Source organism: Tympanuchus pallidicinctus, unplaced genomic scaffold, assembly GCF_026119805.1.
Source record: "Tympanuchus pallidicinctus isolate F22 unplaced genomic scaffold, pur_lepc_1.0 scaffold7, whole genome shotgun sequence".
Taxonomy (NCBI): Eukaryota; Metazoa; Chordata; class Aves; order Galliformes; family Phasianidae; genus Tympanuchus; species Tympanuchus pallidicinctus.
In genome coordinates this window covers 9,743,948-9,770,778 of record NW_026294791.1, presented here as the reverse complement: position 1 = coordinate 9,770,778, position 26,831 = coordinate 9,743,948, and the positions used below count along the sequence as shown (strand labels likewise).

Here is a 26,831-nt window from a genome sequence, read left to right as displayed (position 1 = left end):
AGAGCTTGGGGACCTTCTGTGACAACGCTGCACTAATGCCATTCTGCAGTACTGAGCACAGTTGCATGTGCAAAGTACTGCTGAGCAGTGAAACCACTTGGCCCCTGCCTGCAGAGCAGTACTGGAGTACACTCAGGTGTGAAACCACTTCAGGCATGCTTTGTGTGGCTCTGCTTGCTCTAAATATGACTGTCAGCCAGTGTTTCCCACTTGCCCACCTGGTGCAAACCCAACACTTCCTCCAGGGGTGACCTGAGGCTGGTGGAGCCCTCCCATCCCTCTACTGTGGGGCAACTCCACTTGAGGATGCAGATCTGAGGGCAAAGCAAACCCTTGTCCTTCCTTGTGATGCAAAGCACGTGCACAGGTGTGTGTGCACAGGCACACATCAGCACCGCTGGCGTCGGGGAGCTTTGCTTTGCATTGCTGCCAAGGCCCAGGATGGTTGTGCTACGTGGCTGAGCACACACCTGCTCATCTCTTGGGTGCATTTGGGAAGAAAGACGCGATGCTAACTGTTGCATTTTAGGAAGCCAGCCAGTTGGAAAGCAGGTAGCAAGCACCCACCTGTGCTGCAGCAAAAATGCTTTGGCTGTGCCTCTGAACTACGGCTGATGATGCTTTTGCCACACCACTGTGCTGCTCGCTGAGCACTGACTGGGCAATGCCACATGCACAACGTGAACCATCAGTCCATGGATGGTTTCCAATGCTGCTACTGCGGTCAATGGAGAAAACAGCTGCCAGGAAACCTCTCTAAGTGCACGCGTATCCTACAAGAACATCTGGGGCTCCTCTCCCCTTTTCATACCTTGTTCTTAGTCCAAACCCTTCACAACCAACCCAAGGAAAACACAGTTGCAAAGAACACTCCCAGTTCACCAGCACTGCAGGCTCCGCTTCTCTGCTTGCCACATGTGAGGTGTCTTTTTGGCGGGCAGTACTGATGGCATGGGTAAAAAGAGAAGCAACAAAGAATCGTCGTCTCAGCACAGACTGTATTGGGAACAAACACAGCAGTTTGAAAGCACTTACTCTTTTAGCACTTACTTCCATTTATCTCAGTATATCTCACAAAAAAAGGGGGAAAAAATAAATGACTATAATCGCATACCCCTGACAGACAATGATGCCCACCCTCGGCCCAGCACAATGGCTACTGCTGTACTCCAGGCAGACGAGCTGTGCTGTCCAGGCCCAATGCTCGGCACTGCATTTCTCAGCTTTCCCTGGCCAAAAAGAATTTAGTCTGGCTGGCAGAACTGTCCCATTTTCTACAGTACCAGTTTGAGGTCGCTCCCTCTCTTGATAACAGCCTGACTTCATCATGCTTCAAACCTTGAGAGTTGTCCCAAGATGCTGCAGTAAGGAGGCATTTGGCCTCTTTCTTTTGGAACCTCTCCTACAGACTGATCACATTTGCACTGAGGAGTGGATCTGGATTGTTAATGCTGTTGTGTTGGGGTTTTTATCCTAGTGAAAATTTTCTATTCCTTATTTTTAGCCGGTAGCCCTAATGCTTACTCAGATAAGCTTTGTAAAGAGCTAGATTTGTAGAAAGTGAGCAGGTTGGCAGGTGAGAGAGCAGATAAATGGCAGCCAGCCAAAGGTGAGTTAATGGGCACTGAGGTGCTCGGTGCTCCTGTTAATCTCTATTCATTCTATTGGTACCCATAACAAGAGAGCTACGTGAGCCCTGCTGAGGCTTGACTTGCTTGCTAGTGTTGCTAAATAATACACTGCTCCAAAACTTGCCTTTTGGGGCTCATTTTTTTTTATTTGTTTGTTTTCAAGGGCAAAATAGTTACAAAACAGGGAAAAGCAGCAGCTGCACCACCAAGCAAAGCTGCCCTTATCTCTGCTTGGCAACTTCTTCCCCTGCAGTGCTGGCTTTTCTTGCTGTCAGCAACACTGCCATTCGGCTGTGTGAAGTTTCCAGTTTGCCAGCAAGATACTTTTTTTCTTTCTTCTCCTTCTATCCTGGGTCATATCTGAGAGCAGGGAGAATTCGGATCCCACCAATCAAAGTTGATGGTGCCTGTAAGCGAGACACCAAAGGGAATCATAGATTGAGGAGAAACACGCAGCCGGCCCACGAGCTCGGTCTCCGAGGACAGCTGAGCCGCTTCGGGTGGGCGCGCCGCAGGCTGGGCACGGGGAGCGGGCCCGGCACGCCCGCCTCGAGTAGGCCGCGGCCCCCCTAGCAGCCGCCCCCTAGCAGCCGCCCCCTAGCGACGGCCTCCGGTCCGGCCCGCGGCCGCCCACAGTCCGCCTAGCAACCTCCCCTCTCCCGGCCTCCTGATTCGTTGGTCCGCCCCGAACGGACGTCGAATTCCTATTGGCTGCGAAAGGGAGATCGGGAAGCGATTGGCTGCGGCGCCGGAGGCGGGGCGGCGGGGCGGTGGGTAGGGGGCGTGGCTTGGAAGCAGGGCGGGGATCGGGCGGCGGGGATCGGCCGCGGTGGCGTCGGCGGCGGCCTGCGGGACTCACCGGGCGCGGAGTGCGGAACGATACGGCGGCGTGGCGGAGAGCAGGGGGGAGGGCGGAAGAGGCGAAGAAGCGGGACGCGGAGCTGACGTGAGCTCGCCGGGCGGGGACTCGCAGCCCTCCTCGTCGGGACCGGCCCGGCCCGGCCGGGGCTGGGGGGAGGGGCGTGAAGCAGCGCAGCTCTGCGCCGCGAGGAGGAAGGAGCCCCTGACGGGCGGGTGCGCTCCGCCAATGGAGAGGCAGAGCCGGTGCGGATCCGGCGGCGATTGGCCAGCGGGAGGAGGCGGGGCGTGCGCGCGAGGCGTGGGGCGGGGCCTCGCGGGGTGCGGGGCAGTGCGCGCTGTGACCGCGCCCCCTCCTCCCCCCAACCCCTTCCTCCGTGCAGCGGCGGCCCGGCACCATGGCCTCGGAGCTGGAGAGCCTCAACCCCAGCGCGCGCATCATGACCTTCCGCCCCACCATGGAGCAGTTCCGGGACTTCAGCCGTTACATCGCGTACGTGGAGGCGCAGGGAGCGCACCGCGCCGGGCTGGCCAAGGTGCGTCGGGGCGAAGCGGGCCCTGAGGGGTGCGGGGACTGCGCTTTGTGTGGCGGGGGGTGGGCGGGGAGGGAAGGCAGGCAGGCAGGCAGGCAGGCAGGCCGGGCCGTCACCTCGACCCCGTACCTCTCCCCCAGATCGTGCCCCCCAAGGAGTGGAAGCCGCGGAAGTGCTACGACGACATCGACGAGCTGGTGATCCCCGCGCCCATCCAGCAGGTGGTGACCGGGCAGTCCGGGCTCTTCACGCAGTACAACATCCAGAAGAAGGCCATGACGGTGCGCGAGTTCCGTCGGATCGCCAACAGCGACAAGTAAGGAGCGTCCCGAGCTGTGCCTCTGTGCCCGGGGGGCAGCGCGGAGCCGCTGCTTGGGGAGCTGTGAGTCCTTGTGTGGAAGGCGTTCGGTGCTGAGTTTGATCCTCCGTTCTGCCCTGAGAGACCGTGCTCTTTGTTTAGCGTGCAGAACAGCAGCGGGTGGAACATGCGGGCGTCTCATTGGTGAGCTCAGCTAGTTCGCTAGCAGGGAGTAGGGAAGTAGGGCTGTTCCTTTCCAGTCGCTTAAAACTTTGTTTTTATCTTTTGCTTACAAACACGAGGCGCAGCAGTAGAAAGGGAAATTGTGCTGAGCTGAGGGAAGTGCGCTAACCAAAACTGAAAGTAGGCTGAGAGTGGGGGAGAAGCATTTTCCTTCTCTTCCTTTGTTCCTGAGTCCCTTGGGATCGGAGCTGTGGCTGCTGTTCGGGGGATGGAGGGCTCTCTCTGGTGCTTTTGCTATTTTTGTTGTATCTTTTTTGTTTGTTTTTTTTTTCATTGGTGGAGAACCTTGTTTTAAACTCCTCAAGTACCAATGCTGAGCCCTTGGTTGATGTTTTTAAGGTACTGCACACCTCGCTACACAGACTTTGAAGACCTTGAACGAAAGTACTGGAAGAACCTTACGTTCAACGCCCCCATCTATGGTGCTGATGTTAATGGCACGCTTTATGACAAGGTAAGCACTGTTTTGGTTTTCAAGTAGCACTTATCCTTGTATGTGTTGTACTGCCTTCTATAAAGGCCAACACAGCGTTTGGCTAGCTACCAAAAGGAGTTAGTGACAGTAACACTTTCCATGTAAACCAGGTAGTTAAAGAAAGCTTCTAGAGGTAATGTTCTGGGGCACCTCTGTGAGCACTGTTCACACTTCAGTGGCTCTGGACAGCCTGGTCTAATGATTGGTGACCCTGCCCATGGCAGGGGGAGTTGAAACTAGATGATCATTATGGTCCTTTTCAACCCAGGCCGTTCTATGACTCAGTGTAGTACAGCTTGCTTCTGAAATGCAAGATCCACTCTTGTGCTCTTATGGTGTGTTATCCTGATAAGTGTTAGGCAGTGAACATGCACTGCTTAGGTATTCTCTAGTGCTTTTGTTTTGATATGACAGTTCTGTGGTCACTGTGTGTGTTAGCATGCTAAACGTTTGAAAAGGTTACACAGTCTGGTTGCTAGCCTCTTGAATTATAACTTGCTCCTTTTTGGAAGATGTTTGGGATAACTGTTCTTCAAGAGGTTTTGGTCTGCTGTCAGCTCAGGCTTGCACTATTGTTCTGCACTGTGTGAAGTCTGTAACTCTGTGACTATTTCTCCTCCTGATCCTTTCTGTATTGACCAGGTGCTTCTTTTATTGTCTGGTAGAGAATCTGTAGGTAAGGTTACACTGTGGGGAAACTTGGTGTAGGCGAACTAGCTGACAATTTGAGCTGTGCCAGAAAATGACTTGTCGTGATGTGCCACTTGATCACAAGCATAACTGATAACTTTCTGTGACTTGTCTCAGTTGTGTGGTTCGGTTCTATGTATTGGTTGTTTAACACAAGGCTTGTGTTTTGCAGCACGTGGATGCATGGAATATTGGCAGATTGAACACGATCCTGGATGTTGTGGAGAATGAGAGTGGCATAACCATTGAAGGAGTGAATACTCCTTACCTCTATTTTGGCATGTGGAAAACTTCATTTGCTTGGCATACTGAGGACATGGATCTCTACAGTATTAATTACCTGCATTTTGGGGAGCCTAAGTCCTGGTAAGGTTTTCTATGATAGCTTCTAGATGCAAATTTAGCACTTTGACACCTGTATTTTCTGGTATTTTTTTCTATGAGAGTTGAAAATACTCTCTGCTATCTTGCAGTGCAGTAATATCTGGTGACAAAAGCGTTAGAAACTTGTGAGAAAGCTGAAACCAGTACGTGGCCTCAGTAAAATTTGTTTGGCTTCCTTCTTGAAAGTGTAATTGCTGTTCTGATGCAAAGAGCTCTTCAGAATTATAATGTAAGCTGGACACTCTCTGGTGTGATAGAGCTGGAACCTGGAAATCTTGCTTTTCCTGAGATTTCCTGAGCTCTACAGTGGCCAGGTAGAAGTAATACGCCTGTTGTTTTTAACAGACTTTGAAATTTAGCTACTTATCATAGAGGTAAAAGCAGAGCAGTGGGTTTTGCTGAGCAGTTGTCCAGCGTCAGAGCCTTCGTGATGGTTTTTAGTGAGGATTCCTGAATTTTTCTCTCGTATGAGTTGCATTTGAAGAGTGAATCATTCCCTTCTGTTCACAAGTGAATTTCTCAAACAATTTCAACAATTGTTTCCATGGCAGTTTTGTTGGAAACTAGTCTTTTTGGCTGCCTTTTAATACAACTTTGAAGTCAGAAATAATAGCTAGCACCATGTGAGCAGCGAGCAGCCCCATGCCGTGGCAATGACATGGGAACAGAGAACAGAGTAGCTGAGTCAAATGAAACCTTTTGGCTGTTGCTTCTTTTACAGTATTAAGTGGGGAAAGTTAACATTGCTGATAGGTTAATCTGATTTAGTCAGCAGGTTATAGCGCTCTGTCCCAGGTCAAAAGAAATGTGAGTGGTTTTAGTTACTGTAGCCAAACCAGCTTGGAGTTTTGTGGCACGCATAAAAAGGTGTATGCAGAGAGAGAAGGAGTACTGCCAAACACATCCAAGTTGTGCAGGTGGAGGATGTGGCACTGCGTGATTTAGTCCAGTCTTGGTCTGAGCAGCTGGAAGATGTTATTCCATTTTCTGTTTTGCTCTGTGTTTCTTCTTATACTAGGCATACTAGTGGTTGTGTTCCTGTGAAATCGGGTCACTGAGTGTTTTTCTATGTGCCTTGCTGCACAGATCTGCTAATTAAATGAATTGGAATTATTATTTCCTTGGCTGCTAAGCAGAAGTCCACAGAAGTCATCTTTCTCTCAGTTTTCCTTGAGAAGGGAGGTGAAATTCATTGATAAAGATTTTTGTCTCTATGTCATCAAACTTTGAAGGAGACAGTGTGGAGATGAGATTCTGTTGTGTCAATTGAGCTTAACAAACTTGTTCTTCTGACTGCAGGTACTCTATTCCTCCAGAGCATGGCAAGCGACTGGAGAGACTTGCCAAAGGTAACTGTGCCATTCTTTTATGTCCCATCTTGTTCAGATTGTGGGATGTGGAACCTCTGCAGGTTTCAGCTCTGTTGGAGTATGACGTGCCTGTGAACATTGATGAGTGCACAAGCTGGCACGATTGAACTGATCATTTCTTTCAGGATGTAGGTGGGATTACTTCCATTTGTTTTCAGTATAAGCTCAAGAAAAATGTCACGTTACAAATAATGCAGCTGTGGTCTGTAAAAGTTTTAATGAGAAAATCCTTACCTGCTGATTGTTAGATCTGGAAGGTTTTAGCCTGGGAAAGATCCTTCTGTGTGTTGTCTTTCTTACTGTCTTTCAAATGGGGATATGGTAAAGGCATCTCCTTTTTCATCAGAGCGCAAACTCATGTCCTAATAAGTTGGCCCATACTTCTAGGCCTTGGCAAAGCGCTGTTCAAACAGTAAATTTAACCTAAAAATTACTGAAAAATAAGTCCAGTTCACAGCACAGAGTGGTAACATCATACCTTTCCTTCATTTTAAACAGGATTCTTTCCAGGAAGTGCCCAGAGCTGTGAAGCATTTCTCCGTCACAAGATGACCTTGATCTCTCCATCGATTCTGAAGAAATACGGCATCCCATTTGATAAGGTAGAGACAAGTAATTGCAGTTACTCTAGCTCAGTAAAAAGGCTCAAGCATCCATCTAATCTCTAACAGCCACCAGTGGGTGCTTAGGGAGGAAAACAGAAGTAGCAAGGCCACATAGGAATGCTTTTCCATTGTACCTTTATTTATCGAGAGGTTGTGAGAAATTACACTTGTCCTGTGATAGTTTAACTTCACTGCTTAGCTGCATGTTTGTCAAAGAGAATTTTTTTAAAGACTTGTTCCCTTCCTTTTTTTTTTTTTTTTTTCCCCATGAGCTGCTCCTCAAAGTATGACTTGTTTCCCATTTCATGGCATTTGTGATTGTAGAATTATTTCTGAAGCTGATAATCTGCTGCCTCTGCTTCCTCCTTCCCACCACGCAGTTGTCTTTCAGGCCTTATCCAGAAACCCTGTTAGATCTATGGGGACTGCTGAAGGGCTGTGTGGAACTTTGCTAGGCAGCAGGGACGTGCAGGGGAGCTGACTGAAAGCTGTACTCAAGTGAGAACAGCAATAAATTTCCAAGGTGAATATTTTAGTTGGCATTAGGCACTCCAGCCAAACCTGCAGTAAATACAAATGAGTGTCTTAATAAATTCCAGATGGCTTATCAGTGTGTTTCCTATGTATAGGTACTTCTGTGCTATTTTGATCCATCCAGTTGTGTTTTAGTAAGAAGTGATAAGAGTATTGCTTTCTAGTAAACAGGTACTTTGAGCAAATATGAGGATAATGGAAATGAGTATCAAGATTTACCATTGCAGCAAGCAACTCCAGTTACTGTTGTATGGATTGGGGATTCAGATATGCTGCATGAGGAGTACAGGAACTGTTTTTATTTAGATTCACCAAATAGACTCTTAAGCTTTGATTAACAATATGATGTCTCAATTGTCTTCTAGGTGACACAGGAGGCAGGAGAGTTCATGATAACTTTTCCTTATAGTTATCATGCTGGCTTTAATCACGGATTTAACTGTGCTGAATCCACCAACTTTGCTACTCTTCGGTGGATTGAGTATGGGAAGCAGTCTGTGTTGGTGAGTGGTTTGTTGCCATACTGTTGTGCATAATCTGAATGCAGTGCCTGATGCTCTGCTGCTCATTTTGAGCCCCTGATGTTTGTTCTAAGGAAGTGAATTCAGTCCAGCTTTGTCCAATTTAAGATGTGATGTTTCCTTTCTGGTAAGGTAACTGTCTCCAGTTAGCCTACTGTCCTTCTTTAGCATAAAGCATGTTTTGGGGGTTGGTTGGTTTTTTAATCATCGTATAAATCAAGCGAGGCTTTGGAGAAGCGCGGGTGGCTAACTAGCATCTTTCAAAGAAGAATCTCGATTGCATTGTATTGTGTCCATGTAGAGGTGCCTTGCAAATGTGGGTTATGTTTCCAGAAATTATGTTGAAGTCAGAGCTTTCAAACGTTAGTTGTAACTCTGCTCAGCTAAGAGGAACTTCTGCTGCAATGGGTGGGCTGCCTTGTTACAACCTCTGGCGTTGCTGGCTGGTTTTGTGTGAGCTCACGGATTTTTAAGCTTCTACCAGCAACTCTGTAAATGGGTTGGTGGGCTTTCTTCATTTGCTACTGTTGTAGCATCTTCTTCCATCTGGTTGCTGATTTCTCTGCCCAGTTTTTAGTGCCTATGCTGTTTTGATTTCCTAGGAGGCGGTCATGAAAGTTTTGAGGCTTAAATACATGCAGCTTTTGGGGTCTTTTTTATTTATTTAAGCTCCTGAAAGCAAAGTGGTATAGGAATGCAGAGTAAAATTGTTCAGGATGTAACCTTACTTAAAGTATTTTCTGTGACTCCAGTGTTCGTGTCGGAAGGACATGGTGAAGATCTCCATGGATGTGTTTGTAAGGAAGTACCAGCCAGACCGTTACAAGCTTTGGAAAGCTGGGAAGGATGTGACTGTCATTGACCACGCTCTTCCAACACCAGAAGCAGCTGAGTTCCTCAAAGGGGATCTCATGCAAAAGGTTAAGAGTGGGAGGCAATATGCTGAGGATATGGAAACAGGAGAAGGATGTAAAGAGGAACTGGATGGGGATGAGACAAAAAGGTAATGCTGCACATAGTCCTCTGCTGCTCTACTGCAATTATTAGCAATTGGATCCTGATGCAAAACAATAGCAGTTGGAGTTAGTGGTTTGTTTGTTTGTTTTCTTCTTGGGAATAGAGTTTCTTTCTTTTTTTATTCTTTTGTTATTGTTTTGATCCAAGCTGATGATAGTCAGTGATAGATGGAGAATGCACTGGCTGGGAAGATAGTCCTTTGTCTTTGGATGGGTGTGTCCAAAGTGCAGCATGCATTTAGAGGTCAGAAGGAAAAGGCAGTTTATTAGCATCATGAGATGGTACTTGCTGGCAAATTTTGGTAGTCTCAATTGCTGAAGATTGTGATGGGCTCATCACCTTATGTTTTGCAGTTAAGTCTTCTCCAGCCAGTGTCATCTAATATTCTTGAAGCTTTGTTTGCTTGTTTTGTTTTTAAGGTAAAGACTAGACTTCTATCTGGCTAGAACATAACTGCCTAGTATACAATTAACAGATAATAATTTGGGAATGATTCAGCTTGCAAGGTACTGTCTCATAAAACAGCATGACCCAAAGCAGGCTGTATTTTGTGTATCTAGACAGAAATTGAGCAAGCTTGTGATGTGTTTGGTAACCTGGCGTGAATTTGTCTTCTGCAGCGTGCCCAAGCATCGCATAGGAACAAAAAGGCACAGAGTGTGCCTGGAAGTACCTCAGGAAGTGAGTGAGAGCGAGGCCTTCCCCAAAGAGGAGCTGAGCTCTGCTCAGGATGAAGCAAATGCTGCAGAACCTTGTGAGAGAGCTACAGGAGAAGTGACGCAGCAGAGTGAGCAGGGACACGAGGTTCCAGGTAACTGTGTCAAGCTTTATCCTGGTACTGCAGGACCAAGCGTTTCAGTTTCAGTCTTCAGAAACAGAGGCTGCTGAACTAAACTGTGGCGCTGTCTCACAGCAGGCTGGTAGGTAGATTGTTGTCACATCCAAAAAAAAATAATAATAATTAAGCAGATACTCATTTGTCAGAGCCATGGAAAGCACATCAGACACTTACTGTTGTGAGACTACTGTTGTCATTTAATTTTCAAGACCAGAGAGTGCAGCTGGTACAGTTTTTGATAGTACGTTTTGTTAGGTGTGACTGACACTGTTTGAGTAGTAAGCACTTTGAGGAAGTGAGATGAATGCAGTTTGAATTGTTTTGTGACCTATGTGTGGATAACTCCTCCGTGAGAATTGCACTTAAAAAAAAAATAATGAAGGAAAAATAAATGTATAGGGCTATTCCATAGCTGCTTGAATGCAGTAGGTCATGGGGATGTTTTCTTTCAGCTGAATTAAAAGGAAGTATCACATGAGACTTGCTTGCTTAAAAAGCTAGGAATGCCAATTTCTGGTTTTTCTTTCTGCCAGCATACAGAAATGTATTGGACTTGTCAGTAGTGTACAGTCCTCTATATATCACTGTTGTACAGTGTGACCTGTTCATGCTTATTACCTGGTAGTATGGCTCTGGTATGCTGTACAGATGTATAATTTTGTAATTAGTATGCCAGAAGAAAATTAATATGGCTTGTAGCAGGACAGTTCTTGGCTAGGAAGGATAGGGGTGCCTATGGAGCAATATAAGAAGAAGGCAAATTCATATGATACTGCTGTCTCATATTCTGTTGTCCCTCTATTTGCAGTTTGTATTTAATAATCCTCTGTTGGTTTGGTGTTGTTTTTTTGTTTGTATTCCCTATTTAGTCTCCTTTGAACCCTTCTAAGTTCTCACCCCCAGCCTTAGATGGCCAGGAGTTGCAGTGTTCAGTTACATCATAAGGGACCATACATTGCTGTTTGTTTTGAGTCCATCTTCTGACATGGTTTGATATACCCTAGTTTCTGTACTGTCAGCTGCAATGAGCAGATACATAAGTTATTCTCTGTTGATGTTTGAATTAATGAGCTGCTATTTACATGATTTAGCATCACATATTTTTTTTGTCCAGTCTGCTTTCCTATTTGACGTTGTGCAAGTGGTGGTGGGCTGTTCTCTCTGCTTCCCAGACTTTAGAAAAAGTCAGTATATCCTTTCTTCCAGATCGTGTGGGCATGGCTAAATCTGAAGAAATGAAAGTGGTGAAGCTTGAGGAAGAAGAAGAGGAAGAGCAAGAGGCAGCTGTGTTGGATCTCTCCATCTCCCATACTTCAAATTCTGCTTCAGTTTTGCCGACTTCAAAGCAGAGTGCACCTTCCAGTGTTCAGCCCAGCTCACCAGCATATTCAGGGTCTTCAGACTCTGAATCAACTGATCTGTTGCCAAAAAGAACTCTACCTGAGCCAGCTGGGGTGCTTACAGTCCATAGCTATGCTAGAGGGGATGCCAGCGGATCTGACAATGAACAGACTTCAGGAAAGAAAGCCGGTGTGAATGAACAAGAATTGGCAGAGGTATGAGTGGCATGAGTACTAAAAGCTTGAGAGCTGTAATGTGTGCTCATGGGTTTGCTGCCACAGAGCTTCTACCTGTGCAGATTACTTTTCGTTCCATGCCCATTCGTGTATCAGGTTGCTTGGTCGTTTCTCTTTTTTACAATACAGCAGGAAACAAAGGTGAACGCCTCACCTTCTTTACTCTTCTAGAAAACAAGGGAGATGTTTTGAGATCATCACTAAATTATTCGAGTGCCTTAAGGAAAAGGGTGGCTTGGTGGTTTTGAGATGGTGGTAGTATTACAGGCTGATCCAGATCCGTTTATGGTAACAGACACCTGTTTATACCTGATGTGAATCTACTTCAATCCAGCCTTTGTTGTGACCACATTCAGTTGTTTGATGTTTTTATAAAGTTGCACACATGGGCACGTGTCCTTTTAGAAAGAAAGGATGGAACAAAAATGACTGGGTGGGGTAAGAATACATTTGAATGTTTAATGAATCCTTCACTAGACAAACCAGAAGAAGGCTACTGTAGGTTAAAATATTACCAGTGGTTGTTGTCTTCTCAAATAACTTTGTTCTCTTGTGAGTTGAAGTGGTGGGAAGCTGGTAACTGCTGGGGCTTCAGAATTCAGAACTGCTGCATAAATGGAGCAGCAGCTGGGCTAATCTATTGATAAAATTGAAAATGACAGACTTCTCACATACACTTAAATGAAAAACACAGAGTTGCTGATGCTTCCATTTCATAATACATACAGGGAAAACAAGAAATTGTGAATGGGTGTAGATGGCTTTCCCCAGTATGGCTTGTTTTAAAACAAATTTTCCATCAGGCAGTAACTGGGAATGTTGGTCTACATTAGAACAAAAGCATGTTTGTTTCTGAGATCTCTTGTAGCCAACTCCATGTAGGAGAGCAGAGATGATGATTGGTTTTGCTCTCTTCTGGCTTGTTGTATAAAAGAAAAGACATTTGTTGAGATGGAAGTTGCGTTTAATCTAAGATTTGCTTCTGCTTTTAAAGGACTGACAGATTCAAAGGATGTTCTTATCTCTTGAGTGGCTTACTGTTATGGGCTGTTAAAATCATTGCCTTTATTGCCTTACTTGTCAGGTTAGTAGTCATTTTGTCAGTGCGTGTCACTTGTTACTTCTACCCATAGCTTTATATAAAAACCATTGTTGTAGTCTCCTCCTTCCAGTCTGTCTGGGAAGACACCAAGATAAGTAATGAGCAGATGGGGTGAAAGTTTCCTTCCCTTTAAAATCAGCCTGTTATTTTGAGTGAGCTCTTCACTCTTTTTTAACTCGGAATCTCTAAGTAGGCATACAGCCTTCTTGACTTTTCCAGAAGGCTTGAGACTTCTTACTGCAGCCCTTCTGAGTGCAATCATTCAGTTTGTCTTTTGTCTGTTTTTATTTTTGACACCATTCTTATATAGGTAGACTTTTTATAAAAGCCACACTGAGACCTATGCTGTCTGTGAATGACTCAACAGAGCACGTACGTAGTTGAATAGTCAGCATACACCAAGTTCTGCTGTGTGATTTTCCATAGCAGACGTGGTGCAAGCAGTTCTTCTACAAGCTTGGCCAGGTTTACATCTGAAAACTGTTAGAAACAAAATCGTGGAAGCATACGTGCGTTTTGTGGAGGTTTCTTAAGTTCACAATATATTGTTACAGAGTTCAAAAGGACGTGTGCTAGTTTGACTGCTGAATTGCTTCTCCTTGCCCAGGTAACAAAGGAATACATACAATCAATGAAGGAGAGTAAGAAGTCCAAGGGTCGTCGCCAGCCATTGAGTAAGCTCCCACGCCACCACCCGCTTTTGGTTAAAGACTGCATTAGTGATGATGGTAAGCCCTGTACAACCTGGGAAGCTTTAGGGTGGGCCACAGATTTGGTGGACAGCGTGGGTTACACCTCTGCATCACAGATGAGGTGCTTGTCTCGTTCTTCTGTTCACATCATTAATCTTTCCTCCCTAGTAGTGACTTCCTTCTTTCCTGTACTGCTCTCTGGAAAATTACAACTCTGAAAGGAAAATGAAACTAGTACCCTAGGCTGTCCCATAACTGAGTCAGTTTTAGAGCATTCCAGTAATTGATGTGAATATTCATTATTCTGTTTTTTTTAAATAGAATAGATACATTCTTTATCTAACAGCCTTTGTCTTGATGTGCTTTGGGATCGATGCCGTTGGCCGATGCCAATAATCCTGTTTTGTATCTGATGCATGGTTGCTTGATTAGTAAGTGCAGCTTAAAAATAAGGCTATGTTACTAGCTCCCAACACACTTCTGCAATTTTAACTTATGCCAGTCTTCGTCATCTCCATTCCTAATTTCTTGCTTTATTTAGTTTAGGGGTTTGTTTTGTTTTGTTTTGTTTTTTGCAAGAAGGATGTCTATGTAAGAACACATCGTCCCTGACTAACGATCTCTTTTTGCAGAGGCATCAGAGCAACTAACTCCTGAAGAAGAAGCTGAGGAGACAGAAGCTTGGGCCAAGCCACTTAGCCAGCTCTGGCAGAACCGACCACCAAATTTTGAGGCTGAAAAAGAGTACAACCGGACCATGGCTCAGCAGTCTCCTCACTGTGCTGTTTGCATGCTCTTCCAGACGTATCAGGTACGTTGTCCAGGTTTGTTAATGTTGTAAAAGAGGTGGCTGAAAAGGTTGCCAGTGTGATTGTTAGGTTATGTTCCAGGTGCCAGCATGCAGAAAAGTCTAGCTGCAGGTTGTCAGGTGAGTCTGTCAGGCAGTAAAGGAGGGACTATTCCAAGAATGGAGCTGCAGCTGTGATCTTTGTTCAAACTTGAAGTCTGTAGCAAGTCTGAGAACTCACTTCACTTACCCTTACAGATAGACAAAATGCTAGACAAATACTTCTTTTTCCTTTGTGAAGAAAAGTATTTAGCTGCTTTATTTAAAACAAAAAACAAAAGCCATACTTGTTTTCTTCAGCTTTCTTAAAGGTTACTTTCTGCTTGACATGCAGTGCAGATCTGTTACAGAAGCTGAATAAAGAAGACTTGCTGGAAATGCTTCCACCTTGGTTGCTTTATGTTAGATTCTCATTTTCATACAGGAGGGACAGTGCAGGTTCATTCTACCATGCAGCCTGCTTCTGATTAGACAGTCTACCTCCGTGGTGGCCTGTGAGGTGGTACAAAGGATAGTCTGAAACATTTCTTCAGAGAAGATTGATTTCTTTTTAGCTGTTAGAAAGCTTGAATGGAGTCATATCTCAGTTAACTTTGCATGTAATTGATGATTGCTGTGACATCAGTTTAAATGAATAAATACAAAAGCTTAGCCTAAAAGCCTTCTGAGCTTTAACTGTGAAACTGTTATTAGTCTGCTTTTTTCCCTGGAACAAATTAGTTTCAAGCCTGTTAGACTTGTTGCAGTTCCCGTTACTTTTTCATAGTTCAGATCTAAACAAGTGTTTATCTGTGTGATCATAATCCTTCAATACTAAAGATGATTGAACAGTTTTGGGCAGCAGCATTATGGGCTGGTGGATGCAGCAGACGTATTTTTCCTTTGAGCATGAGGTGGGTTAAGTGATTCCATGAGGAATCCTTTGGATTTCCTTTGGAAGAGATGCAGTTTTTCATGCACGTTGCTTGTTTTATCAGAGGGATGCAATGCCACTAATAATTTAATTTTCACGTTGCACTTACTAAGGATTTTAACAAATTTATTTCCACCAAATCTACTAGCTGTTTAATCTTTCAGTGCCTTTTTTCTTGAAAGTAGAATTATGTGTGGAGTAATGGTTGAGTGAAGATGAAATGGTTTTGCTTGTAAAACACAACTCTTATGTGCATCCCTTGTAGGCAGAATGTGGAGGCAGCAGTCAGAACTCTGGAGTAACTGCAGGTGCTGCAGATGGGAAGATCCGAACCAAGCCCCTGATTCCTGAAATGTGCTTCACTACAACTGGCTGCAGCACTGACCTCAATCTTTCAACCCCTTACTTAGAGGAAGATGGAACCAGCGTGCTCATCACCTGCAGGAACTGCCAAGTCTGTGTTCATGCAAGTGAGTGCAACTAGTCTTAACTCTGGCCTTCTGGGTTAAGTCTGTACATCCCAGTAAGCTTCTACTTGTCCCTTAATGTACAAGTAGACCAAGTCCAGCTGTTATCTGAGCAGTACATGTTTGCAGTGCTGGGTGTTGAAGTGTGGAGCTGGCTGTATGATCAACATGAAATACGCCGCCTTGTCTTTTGGCTTATTGATTTTTACTGTTACTTTACTTGTGAGTGGTACAGGAGGGTAAGCTTGCAACTGAGCTGTGTCTGTTCTAGGTTGTTATGGTGTATCCCCTGACAAGGCCACTGAAGACTGGATGTGCTCCAGGTGTACAGAAAATGCCTTAGAAGAGGTAAAATTCATTCTGAGAATCTCTGGATGGAGTGCAGTACATCTGGGAACTTGCTTCAAAGTTTATTCCATGGTGTTACAGTTGTTTTAATCTCTCTTGTGTAAAGAAGGCATGTAATTGTTTCAACGTGTGCAAAGCTGCTGATCTGTAGTCAGCGCATCAGTGTGGGAATAGCTCAGTCCTCAGCATATGATATGGCAGTTAGAGAAAGCAGCTTCTGGCAGGAGATGTTGCCTTTGACAAGCTTTGTAGGCTCTAGATAAGCAGAATATCTTGACCTTGGGAATTGTATATGCTTATGTTTTTTTCACGTCCATTTAGATGTCCTCAGAGGATATAGGGTATTGTGTTTGTAAAAGGAACCTATAACAAGAACTTCAGGCTTTGCCTTTGCCAGATTTGAAGTCTACATCTGTTGCTGTAATTGCAGCAACTGATGAGAGATGAAGGGCTGAGCCGTCCAAGGCGTTTAGCTCTTCTGACAGTGAAACAATTTTTTGTCCGGATGTTCATTTTGATGAGCAAGTTTTTATCAAGTGCACGACTCTTCATTCTTTCAGCTAATGTTTTCTCCTTGTGACAGGACTGCTGTTTGTGTTCATTACGAGGAGGAGCACTGCAAAGAGCCAATGATGACAAGTGAGTGTTCCAGCTTTTTTGATCTTCGGGGAGCAGCTCAGTTCCACAGTAGATGAGGCGAGGCTCGCAAAGCAAACGTCTGCATTTGATGTTGCAGAGTGACCAAATTACAGAGGTGTAATGTACCACATAAAAATCAAAAAGTAGGTTCCTGATGAAATAATCTCAGTACATTCTCACAGAAGACTTTGTTTTCTCCATGAAATGTATTGAGATGGAGACACGGGACAACTACAGTTTCAAGGAGCGTAATGTTGAAATTCAGGGTTTCTCTGTACTAAGTATGCCAGGTGCAGCTATTTGCCCTGCATCCTTTCACATGATGAGTGATCTGAAGTTATTTGATGCAAACTAAGTGGTACAGACCAGGAGCATTATGATGTAACTGAAACTTATCCCACCCAGAACATTTTTGAAGGCTGTGGGGCCGCAGCCTCTTGGTCATTGTCTTGAGATGAGTTCAGGAGTGACTGAGCCATTACTGTGAATCATGTTTGAGAGAGAATAAACACATCAGGCAAGCTTTCAAAATGCAGGTGTGCAACCAGCATAAGTCAAACTAAATTGCTATTCTATTTAACCTGTTTAGTAGCAGATTAAAAGTATAAAGAAAACTTGTGTTAGTAGTAGGAGGGAAGATTGCACTGCCAGCTTTCAGTCTCTGTGTAGTGAAGCAGAAACTAAGTTTATGTGGCAAGCTTCATCAGAACTGCATTTACCCACAGTAGTCCAGCAGAGGATGCTGTGGAGATCATACTCACTCTTTTCCCCCCTCAACTCTTCTGTCCTGACAGGTGGGTTCATGTCATGTGTGCTGTCGGTGTACTGGAAGCAAAATTTGTGAACATTGCAGAGCGCAGTCCTGTAGATGTCGGCAAGATTCCTCTGCAACGTTTCAGACTGGTAAGGAGCACTTGTGCTTCACTGCTGGGTTTTCCTTTGTTTTGTTCATCTTGCTAATGCTATCTGAGAGCATTAGTCTTCAATAAGAGAATATACCACTGCTTGTATGCAATGCAGATCAGAGAAAATGTAGTTTCTCCCTAGAAAGATACTGCATGTCCCTTCTGGACTCTTCTTTTCATTCTTAGTCTTCTTGTCCCTCATTAAAACTGCTTTCTCACCTATTTGAAAATAGTTTGCTTCCATTCTGCAGAATCTCTCTGGGAAGAAAATAACTATTTGAATCTGTAGGCTTTCATCTGTGAGAAGTCCTCTCTTAAAAATTGTCTGAGATTCCAACTCTCTATATTGTCTTCAGCAAAGACTAGAAGGAAAAATGGGGAAAAATAAAAGCATCACCTCACAAAACAGCATCTCTGTAGGTCATTCAAAATATGGAAATGTCAGTGAATGTCTTCAGCAAGAAAGCAGCTGTATTTTAACTCCTCACAGCTGTTGTGGAATTTTTCTTTTATCTTTGGAGGCAAGTTGAATGCATATTTATACTGAAATTTAAAAAGAAGTTATAATACATTAGACAGAACCCTTGCACTAGAAGCAGTCCTACAGGGAGTGCAGGAAGATGTATCGTGAGCCTATTCCTTATATACCCTTTCTCTAACACCTATCCTGGCACTGAGTGTCTGTGTTGGGATCATAGCCCAGCAACAATTCTGCTGCTGGAAGCTGATCGTGGAGCACTTAAATTCCGTGACTGAAACAAGACAGAGTTGCAACATTTTTTACCTCCTTAATAAGGGAAATGACTCTTTACATGGAATCATTCTGTCTCTGGCATTCTTGCTTCAGGCTGTTTTAACCCATTCTGCAGTTAGGCCTTTTTGCACAGAGCAAAACAATTCTTGGTCACTAATTGCCATTACTGAGCAGCTGGGATTTGAATTTCCACTTCATGGTCAGTGAAGAAGGAAGAAATAACTATTTTGCAGTGTGTTATGGTTAGTGTCCTTCAGTGCCCAATCAGGCCTGATCCAGGTGTCCTTGGGTCACTGGTAGTAGTGATAGAATTTTAACTGCTAATTCTGTATTAACTTCCCCCCCCCGCCTCGATCTTTGCCCATTATTCTAATCTTTTATTTGTCTTTTGCAACTTAATAGCCAGGGCTGAAGGGCCCTGTTAACTTCCAGGTATTCTAGGCTGAGTAATCCTACATCCCTTGTGCCAGAGTTCTTAGGCCACATGCCTTGTGCATGCTGAGCTGGTAGATATTTACTGTATACTATTTATCGTTGAAATTACGTACATAGAAATATTCTTGCCATGAAATCAAGCTGTTAACTTTCTGTTTGTTTTCATTGGAAATTAGCAGTGCCCTCTCGGAGTGACTGACACAGCATCAGACTTTTAGACCTATTTCAACCAGTGACCTTTAGTTTCCTGTCCACAGAAATGCATCTTCTGCAAAAAACGAAGGAAGAGAATTGCAGGTTGCTGTGTACAGTGCTCCCATGGTCGGTGTCCCACATCCTTTCATGTCAGCTGTGCCCAGGCAGCAGGAGTTATGATGCAGCCTGATGACTGGCCGTTTGTTGTCTTCATTACCTGCTTCAGGCATAAGATCCCATCTCAGGCAGAGGTGAGTGACATCTAGGATTTGAACTGCAGTATCTTGAAGGGACTGAAAGGCTTTAGATGGTGTAATTCTACTGAAACTTTGTTGAAGGCTCAACTCTTGTATATATTCAGCATAATCTAATTATATTGGTCTTGGATTCTGATCTCAGTCTTGCTGCTGCTCTGAACTATCTTGGCTATTAGCTAGGTCCTTTATTATGTTTTAGTTTGCTGCCCAGGTGGACTGAGAGCATACATTTCTCCTGTGGCTGTTATAACAAAGAATAATGGTGTTCTTATGCCATGATGTTTGATATGCAAGTGTTAGTTCTGGGGCTCCAGCAGGCTGCATGAGTTATCATAGAATTTCATGCTTAAGTGATTGATCAGTTTGTAAAGTTCTTGTGTAGTCCATTTAGCTTTCAAAATCACAACAGTCTATTAGAGAATATTGACTGTGAATGCCTTGTGTTGCTCTGAAGAATGAGAGCTTAATTTACTAAGTAGCTTGCATTAGGATTGGGCAGCTGTAGCTAACAGATTAGGTTTTAAGCATTTTAAATACTGGAGTTAGAACTTTGCTAAAAATGCTGCTGATGGAGTTTACAGATACTCACTTGAGTTCAAATATAAAATATTTTGCTTCCTTCTCTGCCAGCACCAGAGCTGTGGGTTTCAATGCGTTCTTTCTTTTGTCATTGTGCTTAAAAAGTGCTTTTTCTTCTCAGCGAGCTAAGGCTGCACTCCAAGATCTGTCACCTGGGCAGATAGTCATCAGCAAGCACAAGAATGGCCGCTTCTATCAGTGTGAAGTGGTCAGCCTCGCAAAAGAGACTTTCTATGAGGTCAACTTTGATGATGGTTCCTTCAGTGATAACCTGTATCCAGAGGACATTGTGGTATGTTACCTTATGTACTGGGAGCCTAGCTCCAGTAGAGAGCACATGAAGTGAATGAATTCCTGCCACTGCAAAGCTGGGTCAGGATGGGATTTATTATGTGCTCCAAACCTAGGCCATGTTGTGATTGAGATGTGCTGCATCTCAGGTGTTACATGAGACCGACTTGCATTAAATTAAGAACAGATTTAAGGGAGTGTAGCTAATCTTGAGCTGCTTAATGATAAGTCCATATCTTCACTGCTACTTTTACACTATTCTTGCATGAGTTGTTACTGAAGTCAGGACCACAGTCGTGATTTGGACACAGGTGACACAGATATTCCTCAGTCCCTGAAATGGAGCGATTGTTGGGGTGCTGTGTAATGTGCCTGATGTGACTGGGATAGATTCCCCTGTGCGTTGTTGAATCTTCACACAGGGAAACTGTTTATTCTTTTTTCTTTTTTCTTATCTCCCAAATTTCTCCCTTATGCTACAGAGTCGAGACTGTCTTCAGTTGGGTCCTCCAGCTGAAGGTGAAGTTGTGCAGGTGAGATGGACAGATGGACAGGTTTATGGAGCCAAGTTTGTTGCATCACATGCAATCCAGATGTACCAGGTACAGAACTGTCTGAAAATTAATTGCTTGCAAGAAGTAAATAAACAGAGCCACTAGCAAAATGAGCAGAACTGTAGGAGGGACATGCTAAAATGCTTGAGAGGCAGCTGCTCGGTGTTTTCAGCAATGCCAGTTGCTAGGAACAGCTGCTAGAGTTAACAGCAAGGTGGTTACTTGCAGCTCTGCTTATATCTGGCTACCTGTTTGAAGGTCTCAGCTTCTGAAAAGCACTGATCTTTTCTTGAGCAAACTCAGTTCCTCTGGCTTAATCTAGAAGTCTTCTATCCTTTTTGCTGCTTGCTGTGAGTGCGTTCTGCCTCGCACACTTCCAAAGGAGTGAGTGCTAAGAAGGTGATAACATTCAGGTACTCAAGGAGACTTGTTGAGTGTTGAAAGAGTGTTACAGAACTTTCTTGGCTGCTTTTACTGTTGTGGGATTGGTGAGGTTTTGGTTAAAGAATCTTCCAGTGTGAATACCTGCATATGTATCATATGAAATAACTTTTTACCACTTGGCTTTCATGGGAGGCTTCTGCAGGGGAGAGAAGACAAGGGTAGCTGTGGAAGGGTTCTAGTTCTCAGACTTGTAGCACAACAATTTGTTTTTCTTTCAGGTGGAATTTGAGGATGGTTCACAGCTGATGGTGAAAAGGGATGATGTGTACACTTTGGAAGAGGAGCTTCCTAAGAGAGTCAAGTCAAGGCTGGTAGGTAAACAGGGTACGGATATCTACTCAATAAGTTCATTTGTTCTTAATTTGTCCTTGAAAAGCAAGCTGAGTGCACAGCAACAGAAGATTGCAGCTTGATTTTCTGCTGAGTTGTTGGGAAGCTTGGTGGCTTGGTCAGGCTACAAAAGGAGAGCTGGACGGAGGGGATATAGAGAGAAAAACTTCTGTTCTCTTTCTGCAAATAATGGGAATCAGTAGCACAGGGTCACTCCGATCACAGCAGGTTGAACTTGGAAGCTGGGCAAAGTTGTTAATGGTTCCCTCCAGTTAAGTTTTAATTGTCTTCCAGGGTGGAGATCCCACAACCTCTCTGTGTCCCTGTTCCACTGCTTCATGCTTCCAACTATGAAAATTGTAACTAGGGACTGTGTGCTAGGTATCTTGCTTTACAGCATGGTCCTACAGAACCTGGGAGGCACACAGTGTATTGAAGGTTTAAGAAATCATGCAATAGCTGATTCCTGTGACCAGCCCTTTAAACCTGCCTGCACAATAAAGCACAGAATATACTAGATTGCATGGAATTGGAATAAACTGTGTATTTGTTTAAGAAAGCAACTGTGAACTTAAATTATCTACTCAGTTAAGTTTGAAACCTGTGATTCTTTAAGTCTCTGATTAACAGCTCAAGTAAACTCATCCCCAGACTTTTAAAACCAGTTTCTGAAATATTTTTCTTGTGCACAGAAATCCAAGAGGTCATTTTTTTTGGAGAGGTGTGGGTGTTTCCAAGTGTCCCATCTCGGTCCTATCTTTCACGCAAAAGGAGAATGTGGAGGCAGGGATTTGGGCTGTGTGCTGGTGACTAACTCTGCTTTTCCTTTAGTCAATAGCTTCAGATATGCGCTTCACAGAGATCTTCGCAGAGAAGGAGGTCAGGCAGGAGAGGAAGAGACAAAGAGTGATCAATTCACGCTACCGGGAAGATTACATTGAACCTGCCTTGTACCGGGCCATCATGGAGTAAGCACTGCCTGTGGCAGAGGAAGAAGATGCCCACCTCCCCCAAGGATTTAAACGCTCCAGTACAACAGGCCATATTTGGATGCTTCAAATCCAGGGTTGTTTTGTTTTGTTTTGTTTTTTTTTAAAGAAAGTTGTGAAGCTGATGCTCTGCAGTAACTGAAAGGCAGCTGTTGGATGGTGAAACGGATCCCATTTGCTGATGCCTGCGATCTCGTGGTCTGAAGTTGGGTCTGTACTGAACAAGCCAGCTTGAGAGGGTGCTGCTTTCGTCTCGTTGAGCCATCTTGCTTTTCTTTTAGAGACTATTTTGACAGGTGAAAAACTCTTCTGGGAGTTGTAGCCAGGAATCTTGGCAGCTGCAGAATAGTACAAAGTCTGTTGTTTTAATTGAATAATGTTCCTGATTTTGAGAGTCTCCCTGTTGGCTACACGTGGGCTCGAGCAGGCAGTATTACTGGTGCTTGATATTGAACCTCTTTTTATATTTATATCCTTTTTTTTGTTTTTGTTGTAAGCAGCTTCAGACTCTTGTTTCTCAGCACCTTCTTTCTGATGGTTGAGCTGTAGGCTGTTCAGATCCAAGCAGACAGGAGGTGCTCGTGTGAACAGGTGCAATGTGAAACCGAACCTATTGGACAGATTATTTAACCGTTTGATATTTTTGTTCCAATGCTCGTTTTGATTTAATTACTCTTAACTATATGTGCCTCAGTATAAAAAAAAAAAAAAAAATCTGTCTGGAGCCCTGCACAGTGCAGCCTTCTAACAAGATTAAGCATTCACCTTCCAATAGGCATTCATCACCAAGAGTTTCTTCTGAGTTTCTTCCCACTCCAATTAATGCAATAATGAACAAAGGGGCGGAGTTCCAACTAACTCTCCACCTTTGAAATCCAAGCATCACAGTATTGAGTACGACAGGGCAGTGGCACCTGAATGAGTGCTGTACCTTTTCTGTGGCAGCACTGCCTTTTGTGTGGCCACAAGCTGTTGGGTTTGTGACAGATTAAGCATGCACTGAACCGTATGTGTTACTGAGGAGCTGTGCAGTGCTCTTCTCAAGTAGGAGTGCTGCCACGTTGCTGTCTAGCAAAGGTTTCCACAGCGTTTTTATAAAGCATAAGTCGGGCACCTCTCAGCTGTGTTGGTGAGGACTTGCTACCTCAGCAATAGGAACATGAATTAAGCTGGGTAGTAAGTGCACCTTGAAGGTGTGCCAGCTTGCTCCGAGCAACGTAAGCATTAACATGCCACAGCAGGAGCCATGTAAATATTTGTTCCTTTCCCATTCTGTAGGAAAGGGTCTTGGGGCTGTGGAGCATATTGGCCACCTTCCTTTCTGCATAGGATGATGGGATAACTTTTCTGCTGAAGAAGAATAAAGTAAAGTTCTCCAGAAGTAGTTAAAGAGGAGAATTTTCTAGTGAAACAGACCTAATGCATCCCTGCTTCTATAGGGAGATAGCAGTGTATCTGCAAAAAACTGGGTTTGTAACTTTTTTCCTTTTCTTACGTAGGAATGCTATAAACCAAACTATTCTGAAATCCTGGTGCGTCCGTCTGTGATTAGCAATAAAACGTAGTCTTGTGTAGTGATACAGCTCTTGACCAGAAAAGAAAGAAACTACAACTTTTATAAGGAAAATCTTACTTATCCCTACATTTTTATAGGGTCAGGAAGCTGATAGGAGTAGCAAAGATTTGCACAACCACAATTTTGTATGGACTCCCTCATTCCATTTTGTGGTGGAATACCTTGTTCATCAGTATTGGAAGGCTTGAACAGGTTCTGAAAGGAAATAGCAGCTTTCCTTTGTGTCTTTTTTTTGTTTGTTTGTTTTTTAAATATTCCATACTCTAAACTCCTGGTCTCAGGGTATTAAATTGCTTTCTGATGAATGAAATAGTTGACTTGATAAAACTAGGATGCATTACAGCCAGAGTCTAGTAGCTGCAGGTACTCTGGCCCAGGCGATGGAAGTGGAATTGCACTTTGACATCTTAGCCTGTACCTAAGCCTCTCTGAGGTGATATGCTCTTAGCCAACATGGGGAAGAGGTGGCAGGGTCCCAACAAACTTGCCTCTGTTCTTTCAGCATATCCGAATAAGATCTGGTATTAACTTCAAGTAGGCTGAATGCTGTCTCATATTACTGAAAAACATACTCCTCTTATCACCTGCCGTTCCTCCTCCAGGTAAAAGGATGCCTGCATTCGGGCATTCTTCTCAAACTGCCGTATTACTCAAGTGCACCTTCAGGTGCTGTGTGCTACCTGTGCTTCAAACACCTGGCTCTGAACTTCATCATACATGGATAACCCAAGCACAAAACAGCTGGATTTGTGTGGAGTGCTGCTGCTCAACCGCAGCAGGTTCTGCTATCCACCTCTAACAGTACTGAATGGCTTTCAAGAGCTTCTATGCTTAGCGTTTGTTCTGGAGCTGGAGCTTTGTTCTGCTGTGTTTCCCGCAGGCTCCAGACTTTGCTCTTGTCAGCTGGCTGCACTGTGTTGGAAAAGGCTGCCGTCGTGCACTCCGAGACAAGGGCCTTCCCAAGTGTCCTGTGGGTTCTTGTGCTGCATCGTTCAGATGTGAACGTTCTTTATCGCAGTGCAGGGACTGAACTGCGTTTTGGCTCCTGTCTGTGAACTTCTAAAATCGATGATCCTGATGTGTGGGGGCGGGGATCCCTATTATTTGGCTTGTCAAAAGAACACTGGGTTAATGGCTTGGAGTATAACAGGTAGCCATAAAAGCTCTTTTCAGAGCAGCTGTCTCAAAGGTACATTTGCTTTCAGTTACCGGTAGTTTGAACTTATAATAATTTTCTTCAGTGGCTTGTTTTCTAGAAGTGTATTTATCCCTATTACAGCATCATTCCAGTGAGGACGAAGTGCTGCTGAAGTATCACCTAGTCAGGGGCTTCTGGAATGTGTTCAATAGGAAATCATCCTCAGTACAGCCATGGGAGCTCCTGTGGCCCCTCATTAGGTCCGTTAGCTGCAATGCTGCAGGCATAGACCTCACTTCATTCTTCATGGAGCGTCCATCCACAACTGGTTCAGGTTGGACCCACAAAAAGCATTTTTAGTATGGCATAATCGTGGCTTGCTCTTAATTCAGAATGAGCTTGGTGAGCCAGTGATTATTTTTTTATAAGGTATAAAAAGGTGACTATTCTTTGTGAAGCACCTGACTGCAGTAATGTTTCTGCCCGTGGTTGGTCTTCTAGGAGACCTTTCTCCTTCAGCAGCCTCCTCAGATGCCCAGAGTCAGCGCTGTCAGAAGTAGAATCCAGCCTGCTTGCTCCTTCTCTCTCCCTGGTGTTTTGAGCTGGGGTTGAACTGATCCTGAACTGTGTGAGGAGCGCAGCCCTCTGACTGATGGCACACCCAGAGGCTTCCATGCATCTCAGTTCTTCCATTCTCTAACTGGGCTCCTGTTGTCTGACACATCTGCAGTTGTGCTCATTTTTTTTAATGCAAGCACGAGGTGAAAACAAGACTTTGGTAGCCTGTATGTTGTTTTCAATCTGATCATGTAATAAATCTAATTTCAAAATGGATGACCTCTAGATAATTTAAAATCTTAAAACAGCGTGACTTGGGAATTCTCCTTGTGTTTCCAATTGCAAAGGTAATCTGCAGAATTGTCTTAGGTTCCCCCTGTAGCAGAAGGGGTGGCAGTGCCACAAGAGTGGTCATCAGGAAGTCCTACCTGGGTGCAGTCAGATCTTCTTTACTTGGTGATGACTCTTGGTGTTTGTTTTTCACTCACTAAACTGGCAGTCAGGGAGAGGAGATTGTTCTGCTTCAGAGTTTTTGTTACTGATACGCTGAGTGACCTTGAATAAATGGGTTATTGATGGGATTATTACTTCAGCCCATATCTTTGGAGTCTAAAATGCCAGCTATTCCTTGGGCCAGCTTTTTTAACTGGGGAAGGTGTTAACGTCTTTTTTTTCCTGACAGATTTGTGTGGGCACTATGCAGATCCTTGAGGTGTGTGCACTTGGGTCAGTGTGTATGAAAACATTTTATGCTTGACATGAACAAGGGGAGGTATTGCTAAAAATGAACATTGGGCTTTTTACTCTCTTCCTGTGCTCGTTCTTCGTTTCTTTGCGTTGCTGTTAGAGCTGTTCAGCAGCGTTAGATTTTTCATTCCAATAAGTGAAGGGTGCCACGCTTGAGGTGGGATAAATGCTGCTTGGTTCCCATAACCAGTGTAGCTGGGGGTGTGTATCGGTAGGCTTCCTTTGACGTCAGCAGCATGGTCTGCAGAGGAATGGGAAATACTCACTAGATTGCTGTCTTGGAGAAACCTGTGGCCAATCCATGCGGGAATGATTGCCACAGCCTCCTTGCTGCAGCATGAGTAATGTGACCACGTGCGAGTCAAGGCTGTTCTGACAGCACCCAGAGATAGAAGGAAATGTGTGGGATGGAAGTGGAAAAGGATTAAAAGGGTTTAGTACGTGTGTAGACAAAAAGGAGTGGAGGTAGGAAAGCCTGAAAAGAAGGAAATGAAAGA

General features: G+C 44.3%; 1 protein-coding gene and 1 long non-coding RNA gene across 2 annotated transcripts; one reads left to right on the top strand and one right to left on the bottom strand.

Moving 5' to 3' along the window:
- Positions 1–1,967: 1,967 nt before the first annotated feature.
- On the bottom strand, positions 1,968–2,614 carry LOC128072401 (uncharacterized). Its single transcript, XR_008202239.1, has 2 exons — positions 2,491–2,614; positions 1,968–2,038 (listed from the first exon to the last, which is right to left on the bottom strand). It is a non-coding gene; the product is annotated as an uncharacterized LOC128072401 (long non-coding RNA).
- Positions 2,461–26,395, top strand: KDM4A (lysine demethylase 4A). Its single transcript, XM_052666115.1, has 22 exons — positions 2,461–2,577; positions 2,873–3,025; positions 3,163–3,338; positions 3,903–4,017; positions 4,901–5,094; positions 6,412–6,461; positions 6,981–7,084; positions 7,987–8,124; positions 8,895–9,145; positions 9,780–9,970; positions 11,204–11,553; positions 13,284–13,404; positions 14,001–14,179; positions 15,394–15,598; positions 15,867–15,943; positions 16,527–16,582; positions 17,377–17,485; positions 18,934–19,122; positions 19,829–19,999; positions 20,481–20,600; positions 21,215–21,307; positions 22,158–26,395. The coding sequence occupies exons 2-22, from the start codon at positions 2,888–2,890 to the stop codon at positions 22,296–22,298; spliced, it is 3,168 nt and encodes a 1,055-aa protein (XP_052522075.1). The 5' UTR covers positions 2,461–2,577; positions 2,873–2,887; the 3' UTR covers positions 22,299–26,395.
- The last annotated feature ends 436 nt before the right edge of the window (positions 26,396–26,831 follow it).